The sequence below is a fragment of the Glandiceps talaboti genome, chromosome 20 (genome assembly GCF_964340395.1).
Source record: "Glandiceps talaboti chromosome 20, keGlaTala1.1, whole genome shotgun sequence".
NCBI lineage: Eukaryota > Metazoa > Hemichordata > Enteropneusta > Spengelidae > Glandiceps > Glandiceps talaboti.
Genome location: NC_135568.1, coordinates 14194037 through 14211173, shown reverse-complemented (window position 1 = coordinate 14211173; position 17137 = coordinate 14194037). Strand labels below are relative to the sequence as shown.

Sequence of the window (17137 nt, the reverse complement as noted above, 5' to 3'; positions counted from 1 at the left end):
TAAGTGACGTCACACAATGATACATTCAAAGGGGTCATTCAATTTCATCATTTTATTGCGACTGTTTATATATAAAACCAAGGTAAACCCAACTTTCAGCGTGTTTTACACGCACGACAAGTCAGCATTTAATTATTACCAATGACGTCATCCTTTACTCTCATCCAATCACACACAACATATTTATGACATCATTGTTTAATAATAGTAATGGTCTGAGCTTTGGTGAACCATATAGAAAAAATGACTTTGGGTCGTTTGTCCTACAGCTAAAACAGGGAATGTTCACCAGAAGACTGTACATATTGTTTGTCAAGTTGAGCTTGTTGGTTTACTTGCTAGACAAGAGCGCCTTTACTGCTGAACACTGGGGCAAGTATGTAATGTCCAAATATGGTATATTTGTCAGCTCAGGATGCTACTTATACACTGTTTACGTCACTATAGCAGCTGGGATTCACTGATTGGATGAACAACTTTCTGTGCTGATTGGGTGACTTTGACCATGTTAGAAACCACAGTTGGCATCTAGACTAGAGATTTGGTGAACCATTATACAAAGAATGGTTTTGGGTCGTTTATCCTAAATCTCTTGTTAAACAAGGATGAGTGAAACAAAACTTCGTGTTGCAAAAGTATGTAAAAACCTACCCCCACCCCCCCCACGGGCACTTCAATGGAGAAGTACACTACAACTTGCTGTTGTGACGCATGTTTCCCACTTCACAGTTAGGTAGGAGCATCGAACAGCCTGCAACCCCCTCTAACGTCAGACGCAATTGGTCAATTTCTGTCCACGTATCTGTTGCCGTGTTGTATTCTGCAATAATCCCGGTTATTTCACTGTTCGATGACGTGTATCCACCAACGACAAGAATTCGTCCATCGACCACCGTGGCTAAGGTCTTTCGATGTGCATGTGTTAGCGAAGATACGCGTGTCCACGATTTCTCTGTCGGACATATGCATTCCACTGACTTCAAGTTGGATGTCTTGTTGCAGCCCCCAATCACGTAAAGTTTGTTGCCAAGGTTACACATGCTGTGAAATGCTCTGGGACAACTCATGGAGCTGAATTCAGTCCACATGTCAGTTCTCGGTTCGTAACGCAAAATAGAATTCATGAAGCCCTTCCTCGGTGTAATTCCACCGCTGATGTACAGACATCCATCATACGCGCACCCAGTGTGTCCAATTAGGGGGTCCGGCAAAGATGCTACAAGTTTCCATCTATTTTCACTTGGAACATAACATTCGACCGTGTCAGTGTGGCTATCACCATTGCGCCCTCCAACAGCATAAAGCTTACCGCGAACATTTCCCAACCAAAAGTCTGAGCGAGGCACATTAGTTTTATCGAGTTCGAGCCACTCATCTCTGACGGGATCATAGCGACAAGTTCTTTTTGATACTTTGTATGTGGCATCCCGTCCTCCCACAGAGTACAGGAAATTATCCATAACCGTGGTACCATGGTAGCATACACCTTTGTGCATGTCCTGTAACTGGGTCACTTGATCTCTCCCGCGATAGGCTAACACTTTTGCCATTGGATAGGGTCTGGTACACCCACCAAGCAAAACAAGTCTCTGATTGGTCGATCGCAATTTTGTTCTCGGTGATTGACATTCATGAACATTGTATGTCTGTGTCTGATATGTTGTCGCTTCTTCTAAAAAAGACAGACATCCCCAGTTTTCCAGATCAGTTTTATTTAGCTTCAGGATGTCATCGGGATTCATAAGGGGAAACCGTATGACACTCAGTAACTCACGCGCAAACTCTCGTCGAGTCTCGTCTACGTTGAGCCAGGAACTCGCGATTTGATAGAGCTCCGTCTCAGTGCAACCTTCAATCTGATTGTCTTGCAATAGTTTATGAATGTCTGTATATTCCAAATTCTTGATACGTTTCTGTACTTCTGAATTTCCAAGATTCTGTCTGATAAAAACAAAAGAAGCTCTCTCCAGCCCCTGAAGTTCGTACAATTTACTGAACTGGTAGACACATACACAACTGGTCAACGTAATCGAAGACTTGATGACGTCAATAACAGGTAGCACTTGAAGATATGACGCCGTTGCTATGACTTCATCTAGATGTTCTAAATCTAGATCTATTTCTCCGGAATACATGCTTTCTAGGACAACCTGCAAACCCGTTGCAGAGACACCTTTCAACTGAATAACAGACTGGTTACATTCCTTCATTCCTGTTGTAAACATCGCTTTGAAGAAATCGCTACAGGCGGCAAGAACGATGCGATGACAGTCCATGTATTGTCCGTCGGCTACTAGTGTGACGTCGTTCAGTAAGTTTTCGTTTCGTAACTGACGGAGATTTTGGAGAATCGTAGTCGTGTAGGTAATCGCCGGGTCTTTCGTTGCCGACATCTTTCAGCAAACCTGAAACGAAAACAACACGTATTAAAATATATTACATTAGCACTTAGAATTAATTACCTCATGGTTGCAGTTACTTTTGCAATGAGGATCGGTCCTGTTGTGTGGATTATGTTACTAAAAATTCTGTCAATAAAGACTTTCACGTTAGCTTGGCAAACTATGAATGTAGCCTTGCATCATAGTGGTCTGAGATGGACCTGAAATTCTGCCCCAATAATGAATTTTATCCCGTGATGTTATATACCGTTGGATAACGTCATACCGCATACTTCAAAGCACACTGGTGTCATGTTATCGCGATGGGTATATAATCCATCACTGGCTAAATATTTTAGCTATATTCATACTACAGAGCTATATAAAAGCCTTTTTGGTAATATAATTCATATGACAGAACAGATGTCAGCTCAAAAGTGTGAATGTGCATTTTGTGTATGGGCACAGTATGTAACTTTGTGTTTTGGTGGATAGTTATATTCAAACTCTATACTCCATATATATATTCCAACCAAGGGCTACAACACGTTCAATCATTCCTAACAACTTATGGCGTACATACGAGTTATTCAGATGCATTAAAAAAAGATAAGATGATGTAATTGTGTATGACAACATTCCAAAACAGAAGCGGTCTCCGTTACCATGGAAATTTCACAGTGCATACACATTCATCTTAACCGTGCTATGTTTTGGGGGTTTACTCTAGTGTGTATTGCAGTACAATATACCTACACGTTCTTCTATAATAAAGAGGTTGTGTCATTTAAATCTTGCTTTAAAAAGAAACCACACGCGCTACAACAATAGTAAAAAGAACGACAACAAAAACAACAACAATAATAATAACACAACAATAACAAAAACAACTACAAGAGCAAAAAGAACCATAGCATTAACAACAACAATACACACACACACACACACACACACAAACAAACAAACAAACAAACAAACAAACAACAAAACTTTATCGGCAGTAGGCGCTGTTAAAAATCGAAATAATGGACTCCGTATACCCCTGATACTCAATAACAATGTACGAGACACAGCAACGTTATATACAAAAAGTTGTCAATTTGACACCGTGAATGAGAAAGGAATAATATAAATACTACCAATCAATTGATGTTCGCTTCTTGACCTATGATGGATAGATCTACGCGTTTATTTCGTTCTGTAATGATATTATGAATTATATAACCGCAAACATTTGTGTTTCTGTTTTGATCTATGTTACTTCCGTGAGTGATTGTATGCAGATGCGGATGTTGCTTGTTATTGCCAGAGCCGCAATTTGACTTCCGTTTGACTTCTGACACTTGAGGGACAGTGCGGTTACACCTAGTCACTGTGGAAGGTCACAGAGGGGTCACCATTTTGAAAGACTTCTTTTTGAAAGCAATATGGTGTGTATATCTGTATTGTACTCACGGCTGCACAACTCTGGCGAGCCAGGGCACTACCCAAGTCTTTTAAGCTCGTGTTGTACCGTTGACTTTAAACTACACACCTTGTTTAAATTTGTAAGGTTGTCCACTGGGGTGGGGGTGGGGTAGGGGGTGCATCACAAAACAGCTGGGGGTTATGACAACAACAGCGTGTTACATCATACATGCCTTCAGGGAGCCTGCCTTCAATGGTTACAAGGGGGATGCGCGGGAATAAAGGAGGTAACGTTTTACAAATCAGCTTTCGGGGATGGCCATATTTTCTGAGAAAATAATTAAGAAAGTAACATTTTACTTTGACTCATTGTATTATCAAACTTTGCACGATTTGTGATTTTTGGCATCCCACCGCTGCCACCATTACTGCTACATCCCATCGCTGCCACTATTGTATCGAAATAGAACATATCAGTCTGATAATTTCGTCGCTGCTGGCAACTATGCAGTCAATCAATTTTTAGTTTCGATGTGAGGAGGGAGTGAGTCTCACAAGAGAGAGAGAGAGGGGGGGGGGGATAGTGTGGTAAGATATTAGGATAATATGGTGGACTTAGTGGAGATGTTGACCTCAGTCCGAACAATGTCGATAGTGCGCCCGTGTAGTCTTTTTTTGGGAGGTCTTGTATTAAGCTTTACCAATTCCAAAAAAACACTATGGTAGTAGTAGGAAAAAGCAATTCATCAATGTTACGGCAATGGTGGGATCGTTCTTGAAATTTATTCTGTGCCTTTTCTCATCAAACAGCATTTTAACCCATGCTTTTGAAATACTTGAACAGGGACGTGTCTTGAGTGAACGGAAATTGAGGGAGGGTCACTTTTTTCGGAAATTGAATGGGGAGGATCATATTACGGGTTTGATCGCCCTCCCCCTCCCTTGCAATTACTGAAGGCTCCCTTATCGTGATTAGGTGTTGATTACAACTATGATCTGAATATTAAAATAACTGAAGTGTTCCAAGGTCAACCCTGCCTTTAAAAAAAACATGATTCACTTCGAAGTGTGTTTATTATTTCGACCGTTTACGGCATTTGTGTGACTGTGTAGACATCACATGCCTTTCAGAGTGGCCGATAAATAGCATGGTTATATCTCGGTAAAAATATCAGATATCAAAGATCTTGGTTTAAGTGCACGCTCTACTATTGACATAAAACCACGTGCCTCTTTTATAGCACTGTTCTTTTACGGCCCTCTCCGAGTCGCGCCGCGTTTTTTACGTACGGTTTGAGCGGAAAATCCTCTGGCTTGCAAGCTTGCGAGAATGGCCCGGAACGAGAACGGAATGAAAATTCTAGCTAATATAGAACACAGATAAACAAATTAAATCGTATTGACCTAATTTGAACATTTGTCCAAGGCTTTACTTTACTTCAATAATAGAAAATTGACCGTTTTCCGTCATATTAATAAAATTATTCTGTTGAAAAACATTTTGTTGTGACTCTAGGATACGATTACAAAAGAGTAAAGAAAGAAAGCGAGCTTGGCGGCAACGCGATAGTTGTGTAGCTATAAATACGATACGTATAGTTAGTTAGCATAAACATGTACTTTGTTGACAATGAAAACTGGGTCAACCAGTTCAGTTAGCAGTCAAGGCTAGCGTGCACAGTCCTTGACCTGGTCGTCTGGTTAATTCTAGGCGCTGTCTCACGTGGATACCACGTGACTGACTATTGTTGTTGTTCACCAGTTCGCCTGCACTATGTCTTTGGAATACGCTAATAAAACCGCACAAAAACAACTTACCGGGCGCTGTATACTATCACAAGGAGTTGGAACGGTAACTAACGATCTGAGAATTGACAAAAAAATTGTGTTTCTAACAGAAATATTATTTTAAATGGCGAAAAGTTACGATTTTGGTGATCTATATTGTAGCCTCGTTTTCATTTGCGTACTTGTCCATTGATTATGTGTATTTTGCCGCCATTTCGAATTCGTTTGTCAGAAAAGTTATACATGTATAGCAAAATCAACCCTTGCCTTTTACATCCTATAGTATACACTCTAAACATTGCCAGACCGTGAGGATTTTTTCTGTATTAATATAGTGTGGGTGGGCCTACAGTCAGATCTGTATTTTTTCAATTTTTCATGTGATTGTAGCGACTGGTTGATCCCTGAGTTTGTAGTAGCTTATGTGCTTTACTGTTGAATAATTCTCTTTTTACTGGAATGCATGAAATACCGTAGTATGAACAAAATAAATGAGTTGTCATAAAATAGACCAAAAAAAGTGTCGGTCTGGCGCGTTTCAAGGCTGTCGCTGTAATGTCGTTAAATCTATAGTAAAATATACGAACCCATGAATTAGTAAACTTTCAATGTACTGAATCTATCTCTTGCGTGGATAGCCTTGCCTCAATCTCTTACGATATCAGCGCACAGATCTGATATCGAATGTAAGGGCGGCGTATAGTTCAACCCCAACTAACACCGACCTTATCTTCGTCTCAAAGACTCGTCATCGGATCGGAAAACCTCGACGCATCAACCCGCACGTACATCATGATCAACTCAATGATACACGTGGGTGACACACAATTACACACATTGTCGACAATTGGCGAGTCAATAATGTCAAAACCATGCTTATCCGTTTCCGTTATACTCAATGTTAACTGATAATTAAAAAAACAACAACCGGAACGAACAATTCAGTTGCAGATCAACTGTAGGTGTAGTTCTATCCGATGTACATGTAAATTCGACGGGTAACGGTGCAATTCAAATAAAATTATACACGTCGAAATTCACACGAAAAACCTAAAATGATCAAATGAAAAAGAGCTTAGGACTAAATTATTGGATAGCAAAAATATATATATTTTTTTTCAAGTCTGGACAACGCATGTGTACAATTATATTTGAACGTAATATTGACCCGATAAATACAGAGGCTATACTAACTTGTCTGTTTCACGGAGGAGAGTAAATTCACAAATATCGAAAATGTGTTATTCTCTGAAATAATGTATGCCATGTAATACTAGTACATGATACATATAAACGTGGCAAGAATTCCTTTATGTAAAAAAATATATACAAAAATGCAGAGGATAGCGCGACACTATGGTATACCATTCCAAGACTCAGTCAATATTATGTTCAACATTGATTTATACCGCAATACTGCATGCTATACCCCCGATCGCATACGCGCAAAGTGATTTAGGAATAACCGTAACATTTGAATTTCAAAAACAGTCGGAAACAGTATAAAGTATAACCCACCTTAACAGCAACACAACTGAATACTTGAATGAAGCAAATACACGTCTACGGTAGAAAACCACACAGAGTTTGTCAAGCTCCTGTTATCATACGAAGAAATTGTCCAATAGTTCCCTGCACCCCCAGCGAGTTTGGCTAAAAATAGTAACAAGCTATCTACCTATCAGCGTGTTGTTCTCATTTCTGGAGTGGTTATACTATTTTGGGACACCTAAGGGCATTGTTGAAACAGTGCGGCCTTCTGATAGGCCATTGCTAGGGGAAACGAAATAATGTGTGTTCAAGATGAACGAATAGGTGGTGATAACGTTCGTCAAAAATAGAGGCCCTCACGAGACGTAGTGTGACATTATTGACCCCAGCGAGGTCAAAACGGGGACAAGTTATCCCATATGCCACTCACAAATCACGTGATTTTTCCCGTGATATTATGTATGTAATTGGAGCATGGCAATGAAATGACAAAGTTGTGTACAAACCGACTGTATGAACGTAATAAATCATTTTACTTTGTTTATAACGTAAATGGCACTGAGCCCACTCTATATTGTGTTTCCTACAATGAATGAATGTATGTATGTATGTATGTATGTATGTATGTATGTATGTGTGTGTGTGTGTGTGTGTGTGTGTGTGTGTGTATGTATGTATGTATGTATGTATGTATGTATGTATGTATGTATGTATGTATGTATGTATGTAATGAATGAGTGAAACAGTGACACCCAAGTTGTGTGTATGTGCACGTCACAAATGTCAGTATCCCTTCTTCGTACCTAGGTAGGGGTGTATATCCTATGAACTTGACACTGATGACGTTTGATCTTGTGGAGGTTGACGGAAGAAAATAATCTTAGACTACCAAAATATCAAAATTATTACGAGACCAACTTAAATTATACTATGCACGAGCCGTTTGGAACAAAAAATATGGAATATATCGTACGGTCGCTCTACGTCACGACAACACGCGTCTATGTCACGACACAGCGTGTCTTCGTCACTGGTTTTGCTGTGTTCGAAATATGAGTCAACATGTTCAAAATTGCCATTACTGTCCCCGATTTTTCTTGGATATTACTGGCGCTGGTATAATGATGTTATTTTCCAATATTTTTCTTCATTCAGTCGGAAAATACTCGTGACGGGGTTGTCACTAGGACTCGTTAGACGAGTACTAACAAGGCCCCTTAGGTCACTCGTATTTTCCTTGGATGCATCAATGTTGGGGAATAGTAATCAACTACACCCTGTGTGCCGAGCAGACATTACCTCAGATAACCTTGACTGACTGACCCAAATACTCACGTCGTCTACAATGAGGTTTGAATTGAGGTCACCACTCTATTAACACGTGATATCTCTATATATAGTGACAGATTGTTTGAAAACAATCGTTACCATAGCAATAGATTCTCGTCTTACACAGTATCATATAGGAAAACGCAAAACAACAGGAAAGCTTTCTGCAGTTCAGCAAGAGTTGTGAAATACCCTACGTACCACCGTGACGAGAATATCGTTTTCCTGGGTTTGATTATGGGTAGCTCACTGGAGGAATTACAGTACACACGTAATACGTCAAATCCGGATTTCAAATAGTACTATTAGTAGATTTCAGATTACTTGCTATGGTTAAAAACACAAAGCGCCGCCTTCTTTTTCGACATTTTTATTAAGCTGGTAAAAACCATGAGCATCTGAACCAGTTCCGTTTAAATAATATCGATTTGAACGAAAAGAACACGTCATCTAGTCGATAGAGCGACATGATAACATATTGACAATAATGATGCCGAGTGACATGCTACACGTGTTGTTCAAAGGCTAGGTGTCGTTAATTGAACAAAAATGTATTTCTGTCGTTTGCACGTGTGAATGAGTAGTTGCTAAACGAGAAGCACCTATTCACAGTATTGATTTAGGTTCTCAAACGATCATTTCGTATCTGGCCACTTCGGTTGTATACCTATCGTGCAGCACCTCTGCACCCTATTGTCTCTTTGTCACAATGTCTATTTCTCTGTGTGTCTGTCTCTCCCTAGCTATCTGTCTCATTCACTCTGTCCATAGTCTCTCTGCCTGTCTGTCTGTCTGTCTATGTATGTATGTATGTATGTATGTATGTATGTATGTATGTATGTATGTATGTATGTATGTATGTATGTATGTATGTACGTATGTATGTATGTATGTATGTATGTATATATGTATGCATGTTCGTATGTACGTACGTGTCTATATCTGCCTCGAGTGTGTCGGTCTCTGTATTTGTGTCTGTCGCTCTTTCTCTCTGTACGTGTGTCTGTGTCTGTCTCACTATCTTTCTCTCTTTACGTGTGATCGTCTGTCTTGTCTATACGTCTAGTTCCTCTTCTGTTTCTTAAATCAGGGAAAGTTTAGTAATCCACTATAAACAACGTATTGTATTTTGACATTCAACGTCCTTGAATGACTAAGAAAACGACAAAATAATCATTAATTATACTGTATTGAGACAAGGTTAGCCGCACAAGGTTTGAAGCATAAATGTACATCGTAAACACACATTCTGACTCACCTGACCCCTCATTCACCCTTATTTACTAAAATAATGACACACGTGACGTGACGACAAAAGTACACTTTTTTACAAAAGAAACTATCAACATCCGGGTTAATGTTTTAGAAAGGCTTTCGTAGAATACGTTAGGGGTAATATTCAAATTTTGTATAAAGTGCAAGAGTTGAGTTTATAAGCTATTCGACTGTAAATGCGAACTAGTAGTCTAGTATGATGTACGACGCATGCGTTCCATGACAAAGAAATCATATTTTGGCGTTGTTAGCCGGGGTAGCATGATAACGGTTTCCTTGGCATTGTTGTATTAAGCCTTATAAGCGTCATGAATTGATCGAGATGTCTAGCATTTCTCCTAAATACCTATATATTATATATATATATATATATATATATATATATATATATATATATATATATATATATATATATATATATATATATATATATATATATATATATATATATATATATATATATATATATATATATATATATATATATATATATATATATATATATATATACCGGCCATATCACAATCAAGCGTACAAAATAGGGGTCACTAGAGGTGAAAAATGAAACTTTGTTAAGCTGTTTATCTTAACTTTATAATTCCAAAATATGAGAGCACAAAAAAGTCCAGAACATTTTTTATTATGCCAAATGCAAAGTGGACCATCAAGTGGGGTACGTACTCTACATGATATTGTCATTGGTGGTTATTGATATAGATAATGACTTTCTTGGAGTAATTTTGGTTTAGACTAGTTGAAAAAGTGGTGGGTTTGAAAGATTTACTCATATGCAATGACACATTCTCTATTAAAACATATTATATGTTTTTTTTCTGTGCACTGTAAGTCAAAGTCAAAATGGTCATTATAAATAAGTCAACAATTGTTTGTGAACAACACAATACTTTATTTGAATTATAATTTGCACTAAAACATTAAGGATCATTCAGCAGAATAATAAAAGATAATTACATATTGTATGATTTAGTTCGGAGATTTAGTACCTTATACCATCAAGTAAAGCAATATGCATTGGCAACAATTGTGATGGAGAGGGGGGTTGAGGGTAAGTACACGACAGACTTGGAATGTGTTTGAATATGATGAACTGTTCACTTACACTGAAAATCTCATGTCTTACTCTTATTTTTTCAAAGCCTTTTTTATAAAATCTAAATATCAGAAACACACATAGGTGCAAAATGACCAAATGATCAATTTTCTTCTACCACTACAATCTTTAAAACTCAATATTTAATTTCAATGAGGGAACACTTTTAACAGACTTCAGCAACTAAGTGTCTTTTAACTTATTTAAGTCAAATAACAGCACTGTCAAGAAATATTTTAAGTTGAAATAATATCTAACTGTATGTCTTTTTGTTCTGATCACACAGAACACAATGTCATGTAATGTATATTACCAGATGGGTATGGGGTACGTAAACTACAGTGTCATAATGACAGTTTACATTCAATTACTTAATATCAAATATTATAACACTAATTCTCTGTCCAAGGTGTGAACTTCTCCTGTGCAAAACATCAGTTTTTCATTTATGCATTAGATGGCTGCAGTATTGTGAGGGGTATGTACTCTACACTGGGGGTACGTACACTACAATTTGGTATAATAATTTTTCCAGAGGGAAGAGTTTTTGAACTTAAGTGTCCGACTCCACTTTACTTCCATAGACTAGGACATAGATGCAAAACATAACTTTTTAATTTATATGACTAATAGAAAACTGCATTTTAAACAAGATGGCAGCAGGGGTACGTACTCTACACTGGGGGTACGTACACTACAATTTGGCCAAATAATTTTTCCAGTGGGAAAAGTTTTTGAACTTAAGTGTCCACTTTACTTCCATAGACTATGACATAGAGGCTCTACATGATCATAATAGTATTATCCCAGTATGTGCAATATATTGGTAGTAGAGTTGGGGGGGGGGGGGGATACGTACACTCCATAAATTTTCGTTATTGTTTTGGAAATGTTAAATTTCACATTTTTACTATGTGACCGTAACGGTGTTGGTGTTGGTTGTGTACGCTTGATTGTGATATAGCCGATATATATATATATATATATATATATATATATATATATATATATATATATATATATATATATATATATATATATATATATATATATATATATATAAAGAATTACGCCAAACAGGCGTAAAGTCAGTCAGCTCGTGTCCCTTTTTGTTAAGCTACTGTTCTCATTCGCCCCTAACCTTTGACACAAACATTGGCACCACTCTAACCCTTTCCATGCTCCACGGCACCCAGCAATATTTTCTATTCGTCCTACCCTCTCTCCAGCCATCTTAACACCACAGACACAGACACAGACAAAGACCCACACACAAATGCAATCACACTATCCATCCATCCATCCATCCATCAACGAACCAATCATCCATCCATCCGTCGACACCATATCACAACATATAGACAAAAAGTGTCCATTGTACATTCCGTGAATACGACCGTCAGTGATACTAGATATACTTGCACCATTCTCAGCTTGACACTTTCTTGCCACAAACATCTCGCAATTCACCTTAGAGCATGAGCTTCATCTCAAGTTCCAATGACATCATCTCATCGACCAAACAATCGTATGAAAATTAAAGTACTACACCCACTGGTATTTAATAAGATCGAAAACGACCCGTATGTAGCTACCGTCACCGATCAAATACAGTGAACGAGAAGAATGTAAAAAAAAAAGAAATGGTGACACGGCCTCCTACTTGTACATAAAATATAAAATCGATTTTGGTTATTTTTATACTAACCTTGTAATAGCAATTTGAAAGCTTGGGACGATAATTAAGATATTGATGTTAAGAGTATGGAACATACTTTCACCTCGTACATTTGAATCAATTACAAAATACACGTGGTTTGTTTAGTTATTTAATTGATACATATACGGTTAGACAGACAGACAGACAGACAGACAGACAGACAGAGACAATTTTGATGAATTTATTTGGTTTGCCGTGTAACGACGAAAATGGAAAACCTTGGAACAGTATTTAAGACATTGAGCAACAGCATACAATGTGTCATTCTCGCAAACTAAAGCTGATATTTCTTCAGCGACGGTCTTGATGGTACGTCTTGGGCGGTGCCGTAAAAGAGGCTGTTTTATTGTTTGAATCAGGCTCAAGGCCCACATAAAAGAAATGCACCAGGCGTTTTCAAGAAAATACATATAAAAATCCACAAAAATCCAAACTAATACAAAAAAATAGTGACATAAATCAATAAAGAATATCTCTCCAGTGCCTGCACTGGAAAGAATCATGGTACAAACGTGAGTAAACACACTACATAAACATTACTACTATCTAAAACTCTCTTGACAAAATTATAAACACTACGTACTTTTCCGGACAAGTTCACCAAATGACAAAACTGAGTAACAAACAAACATAGAACTAATACTACACCGCCTGGACAAATTAAAAACAATTCTAAAACAATTATTATATGCAACTCGAACTTTGTTGTATGTTTTCAACTTAAAATTAGACCACATATGACAACAGTATAAATTGAATAACCTAACATTAACTTGACTAGAACAAAATGCAAAATTCCAGCATAGAACGTTACCACGTATGTAAAGTAATCGCATTTGTCTAGCAATATCATCCATGAAGCAAGCTACTTAGAACAAATACACCCAGATATTTGTACGAGTCGACAAACGAAAGCTTAAATCATTCAAAGAAATTACAGGGGTGTTCAAAGCTTAAAACTTTAGTTTTTGGGCATGACAACCATACAAAGTGTTGTTTTTTTCTGATTATAGATAATAAGCTTATCATGTTCGATACCGTAAATATCGAAAACATGAATAAGCTTTTGTAAGCACTTGCCAGAGGGGCTGAAGACAACTAAATCACCGACATATGAAATGTGACTCAAAAGTCTACAACGACGACAATGTGTATGCATATGTATTTATATTTGTTTAAAGAAAGAGTATGGCAACTTATTGATTTGATTTGAAATATGAAGGAATGAGGAAATTGAAGGAAGGGGGGGGAGGCTACGAAGAAAAATGGATGAAAAAGCTGTAGAGTAGAAATTGGGATGTAAGGGGGGGGGAGGGGTGTCATTAGTCTCGCTGCCAGACTCGTGACTATCGTCCCTAATCTGTTTATGTATACCGAGCGGCGCAGCCGCGAGAAGAGAGGGACCAGTCCCGTCGGGACTAGTCACTCTCTTCTCGCGGCTGCGCCGCTCGGCATACATAAACAGATTAGGGACGATAGTCACGAGTCTGGCAGCGAGACTCGGGTGTCATGTATCTCAAAGCACAGTTTGCATAACATCTGATCAGAAAAGAGTACATCGGGGGGGGGGTGCGAGCTAGTGGGGGTGGGGGGTGGGGGTGGATGTAGGATATGGATAGAGGAGCGATATCAACGTGGTATTATTTTCGGGGATTTCTAGGAACTTGGACAAATATTTGGGATAAAATAAGTATTTAGTTGTACAGTTATTTCATCTGTATACTGAGCAATTGTTTGTTTAAAAAAACGGACTTTGATAGTGTTGGTGTGTATACGGAGTGTCCGATCGCAACCCACTTTCTCTTGGAAATCCTTAGGTTTTTGATGCTTTGAAAATAATGTGTGTTCCTAGTTCAACTAGCACTGTAGCAGTAATACTTACCTGTGTCAAATACGGGAATATTTTCACCGGCGACCGTACAATAAGTTCAACTTGGCGTGGCAGTACCCAAGTACCACAAGAAAAGCGTATCTTCAGCCGCATTTACAGCATGTCTGTATTTGCGTACCTCATAAAGTTCAATCTCTACACCCTGGCGGCCATACATTTTAACTTACGTTGACATGTTCCTTCCCTGTAATGAGATGCAGGTCAAGTTTTTTTTTAACAGAACTGTTTACCAGGTCCCATAAATAAACAAATGCAATTCTATAGGCCTAGTGTAGCTTTCTAATAAACGACATACTTAACCCAGTTTTACACAGACGCTGATAATATAATAAATGGGACGTTTGTTCTGATTTTTATATTTCAGGCGGGGACGATTTTTGCCGCTTTTTTGCCTGTTATTGGGCGTTTGTTACGTCTCTTTGTGCAAGATTTCCTGGCAACAGTAGGAAGTATGAAATTTATAATCAGAGGTATAACGAAAATCATAAACCCTGAAAAAAACGTCTGTCTAGACAAAAATCTCATTACCATTGCTATATTTTATCGTCTGCGTAGGCAAAAATCTTACCAACAGCGTTAACGTCAACCGTCTGGCTGGCGTGACAAATATCTTTACCGATTTGTTACACTTCTTTGCGCGAACTAGGAGATCATAGGCAGGCAAATTTATATGTCCCTGTCTGGTAAAGTTGGCGCGTTTTTTGATATTTTTGAGACAGTCAATTGACTAAAATGTATCAATCAGTTCTTGTCGTGCCAGACGATAACAATTTTTTAACATGTGGAAATATGAATTAGATTTTAGTCGAGCTATCCAGACAAGAAAATTTACTACATCAAAGCACAGACAAGTAACACACTTGCCTGTGATCAAAGAGATATTTTGTCTAGCCAGACAAAAAAACTGTTTCAATGTTAATGAGATTTTGCCGGGGATTTGTGTCGAGCCAAGCGACGGTTGTCATGCTTTATGATTTTCGTTATAAAATTGTGCAAGTAAGCAGCCTCACCAGTATTCACAATACTTATTTACAACAAGGAGTATTTACCAAGGGAGAAAAATTATCAAAAAATACATGAACTTGTTCCAAACAACATGACCGATAAGATATACAACCATGTGCACAATCATTCAGTCGGCGTGGAGGGTGTGAACTTTACGCTGCGCTGCTGGTGACTCAAACACTCCCAACTTACCAATGGCAGTATGTGTCACTATAGCAGACATAATTTGACAAAAATCATAATAGACGTACCTATAAATATCGGAATAAGTCCGAACAGCGAGGTTACAGATGCCTGGTGTCTTTTGACAGCTGTAGTGTACACGTGGTCACGCCCGCTGCAGCTCGAGTCACCCGATGACTTGTACTTTGCAAACCGTCATGCCACATTCGGGTCACATAGAGTTCAGTGCGAAAGTATATCACACACCGCATATATGGAAGTGACGTATTACTGCACGGAAAAAGTTTCGCTATACACGTGTCATACATATGCTATTTTCATGATAATATTAAATCCATGCACAGCACAACTTAATTTCATCAATCAACAGTACAATAAAATATCAAAGTCTTCTAATATTACGACGCGACGACGAACAGACATCTTCACAAGGTGACCTAAACATGAGGACATCATGGCCGATATAACTGGGCATGACCAAAAGTAATTAGTTGAATTAGTGTAAAGTACTAACCGGTGCCATGCCCCCGGCCTCCAGGCCAGTTCTCCTCCAAGATAGCTGTTAGTAGTCGAAACATTGGAAGACTCTGATATTTTATTGCACTGCAGCTGATTGATGAAATTATTAAAGTTTTGGTGAGAAGATACACAGCGAATGAAACTATTTAGACATACTACTATTTTCAGAAATTCAAAAACTAAAGAATGTTGTAACATACGTATACGGTATACAGGACGGTTTACAAAGCAACATGCATGTGGTGAAAAAGAAGTTTGCAATTACTTTTTGTGACAAATTTCTTTCCCCATTACATTGCTTTGGAATTCAAATGCTCTCGTTATATACTGTGTATGTTTTTTCTGGTATTTATAACGCATCTATGTGCTGGCATGTATTCTAGTATTGACGTCGACGTTGGAGTGAACTAGTTCTCCAAATGACCCAATTACATATCATAAACATAACCGCTGCTCGTGATGTGTACTTAAAAGTTTGCTCGCATTATCAATACGAATGGTTTACCAGACTTCATTTTCAATTGAGCGTGTGCGAGAGAGACGTTAATATTGAGTGCAAAATTGAAATTCAATGTGTGTGTGTGTGTGTGTGCGCGCGCGCGGGGGGGGGAGAGAGAGAGAGAGAGAGAGAGAGAGAGAGAGAGAGAGAGAGAGAGAGAGAGAGAGAGAGAGAGAGAGAGAGACAGAGAGACAGAGAGAGGGAGAGAGAGCTCAGTAGGTGCGGCAAAAATATGCTGAGCCGCTTGAATTGCGAGATTTATACGGCGTTGAATTTCGATTTATGAGGTATCATGGACAAAAGAAACGGTCTACAACATTAGTCAACGAAATGAGGACACGCTGCCATGCCAAAGTGTATCACATACAATATACTTTGGGTTAGGTTATTGCTTGCTTGAGAATATATGTCAAGCTTGGTATAGCCCTACCCATGGCCCAGGAGCCATACTGAACTACCTCAGTGCTAAGTTGTGCTAAAAATGGGTCGAGATAAGGCTATAATAAATTATATTAACGACCTTTATTGCTGTCAAGGT

General features: G+C 38.4%; 1 protein-coding gene across 1 annotated transcript; it reads right to left on the bottom strand.

The window, feature by feature from the left end:
- Nucleotides 1-55: 55 nt before the first annotated feature.
- Nucleotides 56-15750, bottom strand: LOC144450742 (kelch-like protein 26). The gene is made up of 3 exons (XM_078141437.1): nt 15650-15750; nt 14385-14577; nt 56-2405 (listed from the first exon to the last, which is right to left on the bottom strand). Exon 3 carries the CDS (start codon nt 2391-2393, stop codon nt 690-692), a length of 1704 nt encoding a protein of 567 aa, XP_077997563.1. The 5' UTR covers nt 2394-2405; nt 14385-14577; nt 15650-15750; the 3' UTR covers nt 56-689.
- Nucleotides 15751-17137: the final 1387 nt, after the last annotated feature.

Bases quoted from the DNA above. Each gene is read 5' to 3' on its own strand.
- LOC144450742 (XM_078141437.1), bottom strand. From the start codon at position 2,393: ATGTCGGCAACGAAAGACCCGGCGATTACCTACACGACTACGATTCTC.